The sequence below is a fragment of the Mobula hypostoma genome, chromosome 6 (assembly GCF_963921235.1).
Source record: "Mobula hypostoma chromosome 6, sMobHyp1.1, whole genome shotgun sequence".
NCBI classification, from domain to species: domain Eukaryota; kingdom Metazoa; phylum Chordata; class Chondrichthyes; order Myliobatiformes; family Myliobatidae; genus Mobula; species Mobula hypostoma.
The window spans coordinates 41,878,786-41,895,451 of NC_086102.1; the positions used below are offsets into that span (position 1 = coordinate 41,878,786).

General features: G+C 39.7%; 1 protein-coding gene across 7 annotated transcripts in view; it reads right to left on the bottom strand.

Annotated features, from left to right (window-relative positions):
* Positions 1–16,666, bottom strand: part of spag17 (sperm associated antigen 17) — a 266,599-nt gene that overhangs the window by 100,575 nt on the left and 149,358 nt on the right. For all 7 annotated transcript variants that reach the window (XM_063050679.1, XM_063050682.1, XM_063050683.1 and 4 more), the window contains 4 exons: positions 12,842–13,020; positions 8,658–8,820; positions 7,927–8,108; positions 6,241–6,379 (listed from right to left, as the gene is read on the bottom strand). In XM_063050679.1, the coding sequence (XP_062906749.1) occupies positions 6,241–6,379; positions 7,927–8,108; positions 8,658–8,820; positions 12,842–13,020 (663 nt within the window). The remainder of the gene's footprint in view (positions 1–6,240; positions 6,380–7,926; positions 8,109–8,657; positions 8,821–12,841; positions 13,021–16,666) is intronic.

Here is a 16,666-nt window from a genome sequence, read left to right on the forward strand (position 1 = left end):
CAGTTGCAGAGGGAGATACAGAGGCCCAGCTTCTGGAGTTTTTCAATCAGAGCCGTTGGAATGATTGTGTGAAATGCTAAGTTCTAGTCAATAAGTAACATCTGGACAAAGGTATTTGCTTTGTCCAGATGATCCAAGGCCAAATGAAGAGGCAATGGGATTGCGTCTACCATAGACCTATTGTGTCGACAGGCAAATTGCAGTGGGTTCAGGTCTTTGCTCACATAGGAGTTAATTCTGGTCATAACCAACCTCTCAAAGCACTTCATCACCATAGATGTACTGTAAGTGCTAATGAATGATAGTCATTAAGGCAGCTTAACCTGTTCTTTTTGGGTACTGGTATAATGATTGCCTTTTTTAAGCAGGTAGGAACTTCTGACTGTCGCAAGATGATTTTCAGAGCCCTACCAGATACTCCATACTCTTTGCGAGGGTTCATCCTATGGAAAAACAGCCTGACGTCAGCCTCTGAGACAGAGATAACACGGTCTTTATGGAACATCAGACAGATGGGGAAAGATTATATATTGATTAAAGTAACAAAAAGCATTAGCAAGTAAACAGAAAACACACCATCAGGATATAGTACACCTTTGACATCCCAACCTTGTATAGGGGGAGGAGGAGAAGATGGTGGCGCGACACAGCGGGCACGGCCTCTCCGGTGAATGATATCTGTAATCTGTTAAGTAGGGTACCGTGCACAATTCTGATTTGACGAAGACAGACGTGAGAGTACGGAGGAACATCTGGAGAAACTTCTGAAATGCCCACTTCGCTGCCGCTGCTACTGTGTGGTAACCGGAATCTCCGGAGCAGAAGGCCCCGAATCCTCGGCTTTGCTTGTTTCGGCAGCCGAGGCGAGGTCGAAGGCGCTCGGCAGAAGATGGCGCTTGGGAGACTGTATCGGAGCGGCTGGTCGGAGGCTCGGAGTGTTGGAGTTTTCGGATGGACGGACTCAGTGTCGGCTGTGGTCGGTTCTTCCAATGCACTGGCAGTTGTCGGTGCCTGGAGGTTTATGGCAGGGAGTTTCTCCCTTTTGCCGCCTGCTATCGGGGACTCGGGAGTCGATTGGGACTTGAGACTTTTTTTTACCGTGCCCATGGTCTGTTCTTTATCAAATTATGGTATTGCTTTGCACTGCTGTAACCATATGTTATAATTATGTGGTTCTGTCAGTGGTAGTCTTTGGTTTGTCCTGTTTTTCTGTGATATCACTCTGGAGGAACATCGTATCATTTCTTAATGCATGTATGCTTTTCTAAATGACAATAAACGAGGACTGAGTGTTCTCATAATCTAACTTTGTGAGCAACTTTGAAAATAGTCCTAAAATCTTCTGAGTTGAGTTGGCACCAGCACTCATTGTCCACACTCTCCATTCCCCCCAAAATTCTTCCTCCACCGAAAGGCTTATATTTCTGCTCAGATGAAGCAGCCTGTGTAGAGACAGGGGTTAAAATAATGTAATCAGTTGATGTGAACAGAGTAAAGCTTGCTGATGAAACTCTTCTGAAAGCCTTTGGCTGACCAAATCTTGCTTCCAGTTGTCAACATAATGTCTCTTACATTCAGAAGCATACAAAACAACAAAATATAAAATAAGATTTTAATGTCATATTTGAAAGATCAACTGAAATAGTCAATTATTTTAAATTATTAAATATTAAACAACTTATTCTCATCTTCCTTCTGTGTATCTGTACAATCCCTGTTCAAATGAATAGACCTGTAGATCCTGTTCATCATCTAAACAAACACAGCATCTGAGAGGAGTACCCCCCACCCCCAGTCACAAATATTGAGGTGACCCTTCACTGAGTCCAAAGACAGAGCTCAGCCTGGAAACCCCCGACAGAACCTGGTGTAAGTCTGAAATATTGCCTTTGTCTGGTAGTTGTGACACACCCTGAGATGTACCAATACTTCCACTCAAAACCTCTGACGGAGTCGAGCAAAATTCATGCCTTCATGTGGAAGGGGATCAAGATGCCAGATTTGCAACACAATTGGAAAGCAGGCCAGTCAATCAAGTTAAAATTGATTTAAGATTGCTGATAACAACATGCTGGTCTTTCCATGCCACCTAGTTCATGCTGGAATTAAAACCACTCCTTAAAAATTTAATAAATCATAAATAGAATGTGAGGTTAATTTTAGAGTTTGAAAGTAGTTTTTGCTGGAAGTCTCTGAATGGTATATTTTTAATAATGTGGAAATAAGGCAGCAATATTTTTTCCATAAGACAAAGGAGCAGAAGTCGACCATTCAGCCCATCGAGTCTGCTCCACCAATATGCTGATATAGGGATACTGTATGAAAAGCAGGTCTGTAGATTGTGATGACCAATTTATTTCAATTTTGCCTTTAACTTTCTAAAAATCACAGTTTACCAAAAATCTCTGCTAGATTTTCATGAAGTTGCTACTTTTGCACAATAATTACTTAGCAGTAGAAAGTTAAGTCTTGCAATTCACAGTTCAGGTACAATCTTTTAATGATGTGATAATTGCTGATGAACATCATACATCTCTTGCCAAAAAGTGAATAAGAAAGAAACCCAATTATTTTGAAGATTTTTGAAATGTTCAAGTTTAACTTTGACTTTACCTTTCTATTTTAATTCTATTTAATTTCTATCTTATTCTCTTCAATCTATCTTTTTTTCTGTATCCAAATTAATATAGAATAATTTGTTGTATACAAACCCTTTCTCAGGTTTTTCCAGGCTATATCACAATCATTACATTATTTGTTGCTTGTTCAGCAACGTCAAGGAATTATTCAAATCTAAGCATGTGTAACACCACAGATAATCTGGTTTTCTAATACTTATCTGCTATTACTCTTCCACGAATAAGTGTGCACATTGTTCAAAAACTCACTGATATGGCATGACAATGAAATGTTTTATTTTTGTTTTGAGAAACACTTATATTTATTCACACTGGATGTTTCCCCTCCTGAAGGAATGGGAAAACTGGTACCACTAGGTTTTCAAGTAAGTGCTTATAGGCAGAATTCTATAGGTTGAATAATGTAAATACTTTTGCTTCTCAGACTAAATGCCATACTTTTGTTAGCATAAGTGTCTCGCCACTGCCTCAGCTCAAGTTCTGCTGGATCTTTAACCCACATAGTTATTATGGCTAAACGTGATTCATGTTTAGTCTCTGTAAACTTGTGGATATCCAAAACATTTCTCTCCATCTGTGCTGTCTTGTTTATCCAATACCCCAGTGTTTATTGAGCTACATTAAGCTATAGAGTGTTAGAGGAGTACAGCTCAGATACAGACTCATTGGTCCAACTTGTCTATACCAACCAAGGTGCTCAGTCAGCTAGCCCCAATTTCCTGCATTCAGCCCCTATCTGTCCAAGTTGTACTGATCCATTTACCTGTACCTCTTATTGATATTTTACCTGTCAACCACTTCTATATATTCACCAGACTCTCTGTGGGAAAAGTTGCCCCCTCAGGTCCCTTTTAATTCCCTCCCTTCAAAACCTAAATCCCACAGTTTTGGACACCTCACCCTCCTGGGGAAAGGAATCTTACCATCCACCTCATCTAAGCCCATCATAATTTTAGACACTTTACGAGGTCATCCCTCATTCTCCCACTTTCCAAAGAATAGAGCACTAGCATGGTTTACTTCTCCCTATAACTCAGATCCTCTAGTCCTGGCACCATCCTTGTAAATCTTTGCTACATCCTTTCCAGATTAACCACTTCTTTCCTATAACAGGGTGAACAGTACTCCAAGTGTGTCCTCACAAACATTTTAAACAACTGCAACATAATATCCCAACTCCTGTACTCAATGTACTGACTGATGAAGGCCAATGTGCTAAATGATTTTTCACTCCCCTGTCTATCTGTGGTGTTGCTTTCCATTAGTCCTAGGTCCCCTGATCTATTACACTCCTGCGTGCTCTACCACTCATAATGCAAGTTCTGTGCTGGTTTGGCTTTCCAAAGTGCATCACGTCACGCTTACCTGTATTAAAATTCATTTGCTACTCCTCAGCCCAATTCCCTAATTTTCAAGATCCCCTATAATCTATAATAATCTTCTTTACCATCAACAACAGCTCTAATTTTGTAGATGACATGAAATTTGCTGATTACATCATCTGCATTCATATCCAAATAATTTGTATAAATAATGTAGAACAAATGATCCAACACAGACCCCTGTGGCACACCACTAGTCACCAGCTCCACTCGAGAAACAACCTTCAACCACTACCCTTTGCTTTCAACCTCTGAGCCATCTAATCCGCTCTCTCTAGATTCCATAGGATTTAACTTCCCAATCAGCCTACCACGCTGGACCTTGTTAAACTTTTCCTGCAGTCCAAATAGACAACATATATTGCCCTACCCTCATCTACCATCTTGGTTACCTCCTCAAAAAATTCAAAAAGATTTGTTAAGCATGACTTTCCAGGCACAAAAATATGCTGATTCCTCATAATCAGTTATTAGCTCCCTGAAAGTGGCTTCAAAGGTTGATAGGGTGGTTAAGAAGACATATAGCATGCTTGCCTTTATTAATTGAAGCACTAAATTATGTTGTAGCTTTATAAAACTCTAATTAGGCCACATCTGGAGTCTAGCATACAGTTCTGGTCACCCAATTATAGGAAGGATATTGAGGCTTTGGAGAGTGGGAAGAAGAGGGTTACCAGCTTGCTGCCTGAAGAGGACATGGGCTAAAATGAGAGGATGGACTAACTTAGGCTGTATTCTCTGCAGAGGTTGATGCTGAATGGAGATCGGATAGAGTTTTATAAGATTATGAGATGCATAGATAGAGTACACAGATGGCATCTCCAGGTTGAAAAGCCTAATACCAGAGGGTATGCATTTAAGGTGAGAGGTGGTAATTTTAAAGGAACCTCTCACTTTAAATGCAAGTGAGTACCTGAAACTTATGAGTGGTGAGTACCTGGAATGCACTGCCCGATGCCGTGGTTGAGGCAGATACATTATGGACTTTTAAAATAAGTTAAAAATCCTACCCATCTTCTGTGGGTTCAGAGAAAAGTGGCCCTACTGATTAAGAGGTCTTTCTTTCTCCCAAGCTAACCTTCTACTCTCAAGACAGCTACAGAAACCCTAGGGAATTTCCTTAACTTTACCTGTCTGATCCATTTTATATGTTTTCATTGCCCTCCTGATTTCTTGTGTATTTTTGATCTTTTTAAGCCCCAAGGATTTTGCTTATCCCTGACCTGCTAAATCTATTGCATGCTTCCTTCTTTTTCTTTGCCTAAGGCTCAGTATCTCTTGTAAGGCAGAGTTCCTTAAACTGGCTAGGTTTACCCTTCAACCTGCAGGAACATACTGCCCCTGGACTCTTGATTCCACATTGGCACTAGTTTTATTTCTCATCTTGCTTTGCTTTGATCCTACTTCTGCAATCTCCTTCATCCCTACACATCAAGTCATACAGCACAGAAACAGAATGATGCCAACCAAGATGCATATTCAAGCTAGTTCCGTTTGTCCATGTTTGATCCATCTTTCTAAACTTTTCAGCTATGTAGCTTTTGTTGGTAGAATAGATTGGTTGCAATGAGGAAAAGGCTTTTAAGAAATGGCTTGAAATGGAAAATAAGAAAATAAAGTTATGATTTTTGTCATAATTTAAGAATAAATTAATGACTTCCCTTTTTCTACTACACTTGCTGTTTACCTTTAAGTTTACTCATCTAGAATTCTAGACCACCCTTCCTTTCCCATTTCCCTCTTTCCCTGTGTCTAGCTTTACCTCAAGGATTTCCCAGTTCTAGTGAAAGGTTATGTTAACTTTGTTTGCCTCTTAATAGATGCTACCTGACCTGAGTATTCCCAACATTTTCTGTATTGATTTGACTAAGTCGTTGGACTCATATCTTATTGTATTATTTAATGCCAAATTTGATTTGGTAATGCTCCTTGTAAAGCCTCTTGGGATGATTTGCTGAATTAAATACACAACTATCAATTGTTATAGTTCTTGCATAATGTGTTCCTGATGGAAATCTGAAGCATGCTGGAAAGAGCATTCCCATCTTTCCAGATATAAATGTCTGAGCTATTGGACTTCATACACTACAGTATAGCATAAGTTCTTATTTATGTAGACACGCATGCTATATTAACATGCCAGTAGGTTAAGAATGCAAATCAAATATTTTGTGAATGGAAATAGCCAGTTTAACAGGAGACCCTTATATTTTTTTTACCAGTTTCATCTTGCAGCTTGTCATCTGGGATTGATATATCCTGAAAGAATGTTGTAATCCTGGTTCCGTCAGCATGCTCCACGATGGTGTTGTCACTCCCAAACACAGTAACTACCTTGTCCTGTCTTGTAATCATTACCTGTGGCAACATATATTTATTTTAAGTGATTTCACAGGTCCTGCTGCCATTTTTCAATAGTATAAACAAAGCATTCAACTGTACTTCTGCCTACCTGTAGCCACTAAATTCAAGAGTTTAGGATATTAGATATACCCAGTAATAGCTCAAGTAACTGCTGCTTCATTAAGTAGTAGGCTCCAGTTACTGACACTTTAGAGAAGCAGCTGGATGACTGCAAGGACAGCATTGAGGAAACTAGTGTGCTGACTCAGGACATTGCTAAGGGGATGTACAGGGAGACACTGGATTATCTGGATATTTGTTTAACTGGCACCTGTCAACTTTGGCATATACTGGATTACGGATCTTTTACTATATTAGATTCCAAAAGCCTATTAAAATTAATCAGAATTTCATATTTTCTTAAAATAGTGGAGAGTTCAGAGCTGTTTTCTTATAATGTCAAGAATTAAATTCACCAAACATGTTACAGACAGAATTTGAATATAATAAGCAATACATTGATTTTAGAGAAATGTAACTGCCAATGTTGGAAGATATTGGGTCCCTTTGAAGAAACAAGTCACATTATTGTTACCAATCTACCACTTGCATGCTAAGCATAGAAAGTTAAGTCGATAAAGCAATAACAAACTTGTGTCAGCAATTAACCTATAATAGTGATCAGTTTCAAGATGAAGCAATAAAACTTCAATTGATGATTCCAATTGAATAATACAATAATGGCATAAATAAAGACAATTAGTTTTACATTGGAAATCATTTAGTACATATAATTATTAGTAAAGAACTAAATCATGACAGGCTTGCAAATTAAATTACTTATGTTGCAGATTTATAAATTAATCAATATTTAATGTCATTTTGATGGATAAACTATGAAGAAACCACCTTGACCAAAAATAATTTTCACTTCATTTGGTTGCATTTGTGATATAACTGCAAGCACAACATTATAATGGATTTATATTAGTACAATGAAACTTCCTAAACATACACACAACAGCACCTTCTCTTGAAGCATAGTTAAGTAATTTATTGAAGATATTCAGCAGGAGAAAGAAATAGGTCAATACTTCAGGTCAAGAATCTTTCAATAGAAATGGAAAATTCAGGATCAAATTTTTTAGTGAAGGGAAGTGGAGGGAACAAAGGTATTGCCTATTATGCAGATGAAAATTTCCAGATGACAGAAAATTGATGTTGCCACTGAAGAGAGAGCAATGAATTCTTATTTATCTTGAAGAGGATAAATAATGGTATATGAGAATAAAAAAATGTTAAAATGGAGATGCAAAACAAAGCAGTAGATGGGAAGTTTTTAAAAAGAGAATTCTGAAAATATTCAAAAATAGAAGAGAATTTAGGAAATATTCTGCAGATCGGGTGGCATCAGTAGTGTAGCCTAATGAGAAAATCTGGGGTGGGGTGGGGCGGGATTAGTAAACAAGCACAACAAATTTGGTAAGTGGGTAATTAGGAGGTACAAAACTGGGATTTAAAACTGTAGAAATACTGAAGTCATTAAAATAGATTACACTTACTTCTCCAGTTCCTGGATCTGTGGCTTTATAGACTAAGATAGGTTTTATATCCAACTTTTCTGTGCCTTTTGTTCCTATAACTAACCCAATTGGTGTGGTGGTTGTCCAAGTACCAGGTAGAGGATATGTTGCAGAAGATGCATCATTTCTTGGTGCAGATTGATCTACATCACCACGCTTTCCTTAAAAAAAATACAAATAAATGGTACAAAATTCAGAAACATCTGTGTTCCTCAGTGATTTTTCCTCATTTGAATTTATCCTTGGTGCTTAGTGCATTACTTGGAAGAATTACGGTACACAAACCACTTCTCTGCTTTGGTGTATAGAAAGCTTAAAAAAAAGGTTTAATTTATTTCTGGTAACATGATATATTTGCATTTCATATCTTTCATATTTTTTTCTTTCCTTTCTCACAAAATGTTTCCACAGGCATATATGAGGTCACTTCTCAGAACTGTCTGTGATGCGCAGATATCTATGCATCGCTTGGGAACCTTCCCAGCGATTTGTGGAATTTTCCATTTGTGACATCATGTCAACACTCAAAAAGGTTTTGGAGTTTTTCGGATTTTGGAATTTCAGATAAAGGGTACTCAACCTGCATATGATGAAGTCATTGGATGCATGTAATAAAAAATTACACCTAGACATATGTGACGTCACTTCTCAGGACTGTCTCAGGATATGTTCCACATCAACCACACAAGTAGTTATCAGTTTAGTATTACCTCTCTTATTTCCTTCATCACTTAGGGCTCTTTTTAATTCTTTCTCATTCTTTGGTTCTTGATCTTTCATCTCAGGCTGTTCTCTTGTTACTAAAGGTGGTTGTGGAATGGAAACTGGACCAGAATCTGGACTTCTGCTCACAGTCCCATCAGCAAATAGAATCTAGTGAAAGTGGGAATGGATAAAATGAAAAATATTACTGACAATACTGTACATTACTTCTCAAAATGGCCCAACTCCTTTCTTTTCCTTACACGTTGATCCTCAGCAACATCACCTGGAAATGTAGCAGCAGTTTATATCTACTCCTAGCTCATGCTATTTGACTCCTTCACTAGTTTCATGTAACAGAAGCTAGAACATGGTCCTCACGCCAATTCTTCTGCTCTTGCCTCATGAAGCACCCACAAAACAGGCCATGACAGCATGGTCTGCAAATGACAACTAGGCCTTAGGTGGCAGAACCTGACACACTGCTGCAGTATTGCCTTTATATCCTTAGACAGCCCCTATTGCCAAAGGCATCTTTCAATGTTTTAAATGTCTCTGATTGAGACATCTAAGACAATTGAAATAATCAATACAGTAAGCATGACAATATAGCTAATTGGCCTACCTTTAATTCATGAAAAATATAAATACATAATGAAGTACAGAGAAATAAACAAAAGATTGATGAGCCCATTCAAATAAATGGGACTGTTACTGGTGAGTGATAAAAGCTAAGCAGCCATTTGTAATAGATGCACTCAAGCCCTCAGCCTGGAACAATCAAGAGCTACCTCTAAACTGAATGCAGGGTGAATGGTAAGATGAACCTGCATTTGACCTCAAGAGCATGCTATACTTCCAACCCGCAGTGTTCAGACACAAAGAGCGGCAGAGGGAGGATGGTTGACAGCTTCCCATGGAATTATCAACAACAAAGCACAATCATTTAATCTGAAACATATTTACACAGATGGTGGATTAGGGGTTTGCTTAGAGCAGGGGTTCCCAACATTTTTTATGCCATGGAGGCTTACCAAGAGCTCTGTAGATCCTAGGTTGGGAACCCCTGGCTCAGACAGCAGCATGGTTTCAATTTAATCCTCAATTAGAACATGATGTCATTGAAATACGAAGAAAGGATGACACTATTGTTAACAAGTTGCCAAGGTTTGTCCGGCCCAGGTTTAGTAATTCTATAATGAACAATCACTAAATTGTAAAAGTTTATTGGTGAACCTTTGAGAAATTCTCCTACTGATATAAAATGCTATAAAGTAATTGGATAAATTCAGTGAAATTTGAATAATCCTTTCTTATACATTTCTAACATTCATTTGTGATATTATTCCTCATCCTGACTGCAGGCTTTGACCCCAGGATGAGTCTTGACTAGATGGTTACATGAATTTTGATTGCCCTTTCAACAACCTATAACCTCCAGCAATGCCACTGATGCATCTTCTGTGGTTTTGCTTTGTGGAATGGATGACACATTCAGATGGCTGATCATCAGCTTTGGAGGTAGCTTAAGACTTTCATGGTGTATAAGTGGTGCATCCATGAGAGCAAGGCTCCTATACATACTGGATTCCATCTCTGGCTGATGATACAGTTACTAGTAAAGGTGCAGAGGAGTTCCAAGGCCCATATAAGCCAAGCTTGTTGAAATATTTGGAAGACAGGATTGGTAGCCCTTTAAGCAGAATTTTCCATCAGTAATTTTGATTGATGTATTTGTATTAGAAGATTCAATTTTGGCTTTTATCTATGACAAGTAAGAAGATATCAGAATGACTCAGAAAACTTAGTGAGTTTTTGAAAAACATTGATTTCCATGAAGTGGATGCTATTAATTGTTCCCTTAAAATTTTGATGAGGATGGAGTAGGGAATCAGAATTTAGCACATACCCCAGAAACAATACAGTGCATTCTTAAATTGCACACACATTCAGAGCTTGATACAAATGGTGACCAGATTAAAACCTAAATATTCCCACGTAGGGAACACCATAGAAATGAGAGTTTAGAATTTAATGATTTCACTTACCATAAATAACTTCAACTCAACTTTACAGTCTGGCCATGTAATAAATGTCTATACATAACAAACACCTCCAACACTCTCTAAGGAAAAGCCATCTGATATCTACTAATTAGTCATTCAACTTTTACAGATACTTCTTGTGACAAAAGAACCAGTTTTCAGAAGATTGATGCCAATAAGAGGACAATGGGGGAACATGCAAGATGCTAATAAGAGAGAGACGAGAGGGATTAACGAAAAGGAGACAGATCCGAGTATTGTCAGAGACCGGTGGCTTTGAACCCTGAACTGTTTGAAGTTTGATGGACAGGCGATAACCCAAAAGGGGGATAAAAAGGGACAGGTTCGCTAAGGCGAGACACACGACACCACGAGGTAACGAGACCCTGGAAGTGGTGTGCCCCCACAAGTTGGTGGGAGTTCTGGAGGTCTGGTCGCGGGACCAGCCATAGACACACAGGGTGGAAAGATACGGTCGGGCGGGAACCTGGTGTGTGTGTCCGCCCTTGCCTGGGTGCCAGGTTCACCGCAGAAGAACGATCGTATCTGGAATGGAGGGCTCACAGTCGGTGACCTCAGAAGACATTACAAAGGGCTCGCCCGAAAGCTAACTGCGAGGAATATCGAAGGTCTGTTTGGAATCGGTTTTGAATATTCATTCGCTTTCACTCTCTCTCTTCTCCCCGCCCCAATGGCACAACAGCGATTACTGTGAACTGAACTGAACTAAATTGAACTGAAATTTGCGTCACTTGAAACTACAAGCAACATACATCAAAGTTGCTGGTGAACGCAGCAGGCCAAGCAGCATCTGTAGGAAGAGGTGCAGTCGACGTTTCAGGCCGAGACCCTTCGTCAGGACTAACTTCGAAGTTAGTCCTGATGAAGGGTCTCGGCCTGAAACGTCGACTGCACCTCTTCCTACAGATGCTGCTTGGCCTGCTGCGTTCACCAGCAACTTTGATGTATGTTGCTTGAATTTCCAGCATCTGCAGAATTCCTGTTGTCACTTGAAACTGATCATTTACCCCTAGACTGCGATGGAGCTTGATTGATCCTATTATCCTGTGTACATGTGTGTTTTATCATTGCTAAACTGTTGCATTTATATCCTTTTGATTAGAGTACTGTGTTGCTTATTTCTTTAATAAAACTTTCTTAGTTCCAGTAATCCAGACTCCAACTAGGTGGTCCATTTCTGCTGGTTTGGCAACCCAGTTACGGGGTACGTAACATTCTAAAAAAGTAATTTTATTTATTCCGTAACCAGATGTGGATGTCATTGGCAGAATCATTTTCTGAACTAATGCAGGTTATATAATGTAAATAATTTATATCACTGTAATGAAAAGATTTATAAGATTTTGACTCAATGATGACAATAGTGCTTTGAAGAATTCCTAAAGTAATGACTGAGATGATTGGCTTCTAATCATAATCATCTTTCTTTGTGCTAGGTATCATTTTGGCCAGCAGTGGAATTTCCTCCAGTCCACCAGTTCAATTCTATCTGATTTCTTGGAGCTACTCTTGGTCAAATGCTACATTTTCACCTCATCTCTGGAATTTTGCTTTCAAAGGTTTCAAAGGTACATTTAATGTCGGAGAAATGCATTATGCATTCTGAAATTCTTTTTCTTTGCAAACATCCAGGAAAACAGAGGAGTGCCCCAAAGAATGAATGACAGTTAAATGTTATAACTGCAAAGTGCCCCCCGCTCCCCCCACCCACGCATAAGCAGCAGCAAAGCAATGACCCCCCTCCCCCACCAGAAATAAAGCATCAGTGCCCCCCCCACCCACCAAGCACTCAAGTGTACAGCAAAGCATCGATAAAGACACAGACTTGCAGTACCCCAAAGACTACTCATTCACCCAGTATTCGACATACCACAGTCTCTCTCTCTTTCCCTAATAAGGGAAAAAAGAGGTGTCCCCATTTCACATATTTAAATAGTATTTTAGCATTTTCTTCAAGGCCATTTAAAGTCAAATTAACTACACTTTAAATTTAGGTAGCAACTGGAATAGATATTCCAATAGAAGTAGCATTTTAATGTAATTCAGCAGAAGTAAAAGACTGGAAAACAGATGTTAGTTCTTTACTCATAATTCAGATTTAAGTGAATAAATCAACAGTGTATTACCTCAGTAGATCCATCCATCATGTACTTTACCACAGTTCCTTGGAGGGTAATGACTCTTGATGCTTCCTGCATTGCAGGCCATTTCCGAGCTGCCTCACAGGGCTGGGAGCCTTTAGTTTTGATAGGATAACTCTGGCGCAGTAGTATTCTTTCTTCGCACTCATCTTCATTGTTAATACCTTGAAAATTGAACCAAAGTGGAGAATTTGAATATAGTCTGGAACATGAAGAGGAAAACAACTGTAGCATGCAACTAGGAAAACTAAAGTTAAAACTACTGGTTTCTTTTTCAGGAATATTCTAATTGGTACCGTAAGATTAAAGGTTCTGTGTTCTGTTCTCTAAAACATATATTGAAAGCCTTTTATTGAGGGATTAAACATTTTTCCTTCTTCTGTAGTTCCTAAAATGCTGTATGATTCCGTTGATTGTGTCCTGGGATGATTTTGGAGGAAAAATTGAGGAGTTGGGCTTACAGTCATTTCAGTTTTGAAGACTGAGAGAGACAAGCTTATTGAAATATATGTGATTTTTGAGGGGTCTCAACAAGTTAGACACTGAGAGGATATTTCCCCTTATGGGGGTATCTAGAACTGGGACCCAACACTGATCCCTGCAGCACTCCACTAGTCACAGACCTCCAGTCAGAGAGCAACCATCTACTATTACTCTCTGGCTTCTCCCACAGAGTCAAAGTCTAATCCAATTTACTACCTCATCATGAACGCCAAGAGACTGAACCTTCTTGACCAACTTCCCATGTGGGTCCTTGTCAAGTGTCTTGCTAAAGTCCACATAGACAACATCCATTGCTTTGCCTTCACCAACTTTCCTGGCAACTTCCTCAAAAAACTTTACAAGATTGGTTAGACATGACCTACCATGCACGAAACCATGCTAACCATCCTTAATCAGTCCATGTCTATCCAAATATTCATATATCCAGTCCCTTAGAATACCTTTCAATAGCTTTCCCACTACTGATATTAGGCAGACAGGCCTATAATTTCCTGGTTATTGTAACAGCCTTTCTTAAACAGTGGAACAACATTGGCTATATGCAATCCTCCAGTACCTCACCTGCTACTGAGGGTGATTTAAATATCTCTTCTTGGGCTCTAGCAATTTCTGCAATTGCCTCCCAAGGGAACACTTGTCAGGTGATTAATCCACCCTAACTTGTCTCAATACAGCAAACACCTCCTCCTCTGTAATCTGTATAGGGTCCATGAAGTTGATGCCACTTTGCCTTACTTCTATAGATTCTGAATCCGTGTCCTAAGTAAATACAGATGCAAAAAACCTATTTAAGATCTCTCCCATCGCCTTTGGTTCCACACATAGATTACCATTCTGATCATCCAGAGGACCAATTTTGTCCCTTGCAATCCTTTTGCTCTTAACACATCTATAGAATCCCTTAGGATTCTCCTTCACCTTCTCTGAGAGGGCAACTTCATGCCTTCTTTTAACCACCCTGGTTTCTTTCAAGCATACTCTTCCATTTCTTATACTCCATAAGTACCTCATTTGTTCATACCTGCCTTATACCTGCTATGCACCTCCTTTTTTTTCTTAACCAGGGCCTCAATATCTCTTGAAAACCAAGGTTCCCTAAACCTGTTATCTTTAACTTTTAATCTGACAAACTTTGTATTCTCAAAATTTCAATTTTGAAGGCCTCCCACCTTTGCCAGAAAACAGCCTGTCTCAATCCACAATTGCCAGATCCTTTCTGATACCAAGAAAATTGGCCTTTCTTCAACTTAGAATCTCAACCCACCCCATGTCCCAGACCTACCCTTTTCCGTATTAAACTTTTCTGTGTTTAAACTAAGTAGTGGGGGGTGGGGTGGAGGAGAGGAAATATAAGGATGGAGTTAAAGGGAAAGAGAGAATAAGGAAAGTTAAGAAAGACAACAGAATTAACAGGGCAGAAAACTCAGGAAGGGATCAGAGAGTACGGCCAAGTGCAATAGGAATCGATGTGAAAGGTGAGGGGAGTTATAAGTATAAGAAATAAAGTGGATGAGCTTGAGGCTCAGTTGGAAAGTGGCAAGTATGATGTTGTAGGAATAACAGAGACATGGCTGCAAGAGGACCAGGGCTGGGAAATGAATATTCAAGGGTATACGTCCTATCGAAAGGACAGACAGGTGGGCAGAGGGGGTGGGGTGGCTCTGTTGGTGAGGAATGAAATTCAGTCCCTTGCAAGGGGCGACATAGAATCAGGAGATGTAGAGTCAGTATGGATAGAACTGAGAAACTGTAAGGGCAAAAAGACCCTAATGGGAGTTATCTACAGGCCCCCAAACAGTAGCCTGGATATAGTGTGCAAGTTGAATCAAGGGTTAAAATTGGCATGTTGCAAAGGTAATGCTACGGTTGTTAGGGGGGATTTTAACATGCAGGTAGACTGGGAAAATCGGGTTGGTACTGGACCCCAAGAAAGGAAGTTTGTAGAGTGCTTCCGAGATGGATTCTTAGAGCAGCTTGTACTGGAACCTACCAGGGAGAAGGCAATTCTGGATTTAGTGTTGTGTAATGAACCAGATTTGATAAGGGAATTCGAGGTAAAGGAGCCATTAGGAGGTAGTGACCATAATATGATAAGTTTTAATCTACAATTTGAGAGGGAGTAGGGAAAATCGGAAGTGTCAGTACTGCAGTTGAACAAAGGGGACTATGGAGCCATGAGGGAGGAGTTGGCCAAAGTTGACTGGAAAGATACCCTAGCAGGGATGACAGTGGAACAACAATGGCAGGTATTTCTGGGAATAATACAGAAGGTGCAGTATCAGTTCATTCCAAAGAGGAAGAAAGATTCTAAGGGGAGTAAGGGGCGACCATGGCTGACAAGGGAAGTCAAGGATAGTATAAAAATAAAAGAGAGGAAGTATAACATAGCAAAGATGAGCAGGAAGCCAGAGGATTGGGAAACTTTTAAAGAGCAATACGGGGAGAAAAGATGAGATATGAAGGCAAGCTAGCCAAGAATATAAAGGAGGATAGTAAAAGCTTCTTTAGGTATATGAAGAGGAAAGAATTAGTTAAGACCAAAGTTGGGCCCTTGAAGACAGAAGTGGGTGAATTTATTATGGGGAACAAGGAAGTGGCAGACGAGTTGAACAGGTACTTTGGATCTGTCTTCACAAGGGAAGACACAAACAATCTCCCAGATGTAATAGTGGCCGGAGGACCTAGGGTAACAGAGGAACTGAAGGAGATTCACATTATGCAGAAAATGGTGTTGGATAGACTGATGGGACTGAAGGCTGATAAATTCCCAGGGCCTGATGGTCTGCACCCCAGGGTACTTAAGGAGGTGGCTCTAGAAATCGTAGACACATTGGTAATTATTTTCCAATGTTCTATAGATTCAGGATCAGTTCCTGAGGACTGGAGGGTAGCTAATGTTATCCCACTTTTTAAGAAAGGAGGGAGAGAGAAAAGACATCAGTGGTGGGGAAGATGCTGGAGTCAATTATAAAGGATGAAATAGCGGCACATTTCGATAGCAGTAACAGGATCAGTCCGAGTCAGCATGGATTTATGAAGGGGAAATCATGCTTGACTAATCTTCTGGAATTTTTTGATTATGTAACTATGAAAATGGACAAGGGAGAGCCAGTGGATGTAGTGTACCTGGACTTTCAGAAAGCCTTTGATAAATCCCACATAGGAGATTAGTGGGCAAAATTAGAGCACATGGTATTGGGGGTAGGGTACTGACATTGATAGAAAATTGGTTGGCAGACAGGAAACAAAGAGTAGGGATTAATGGGCCCCTTTCAGAATGGCAAGTAGTGACTAGTGGGGTACTGC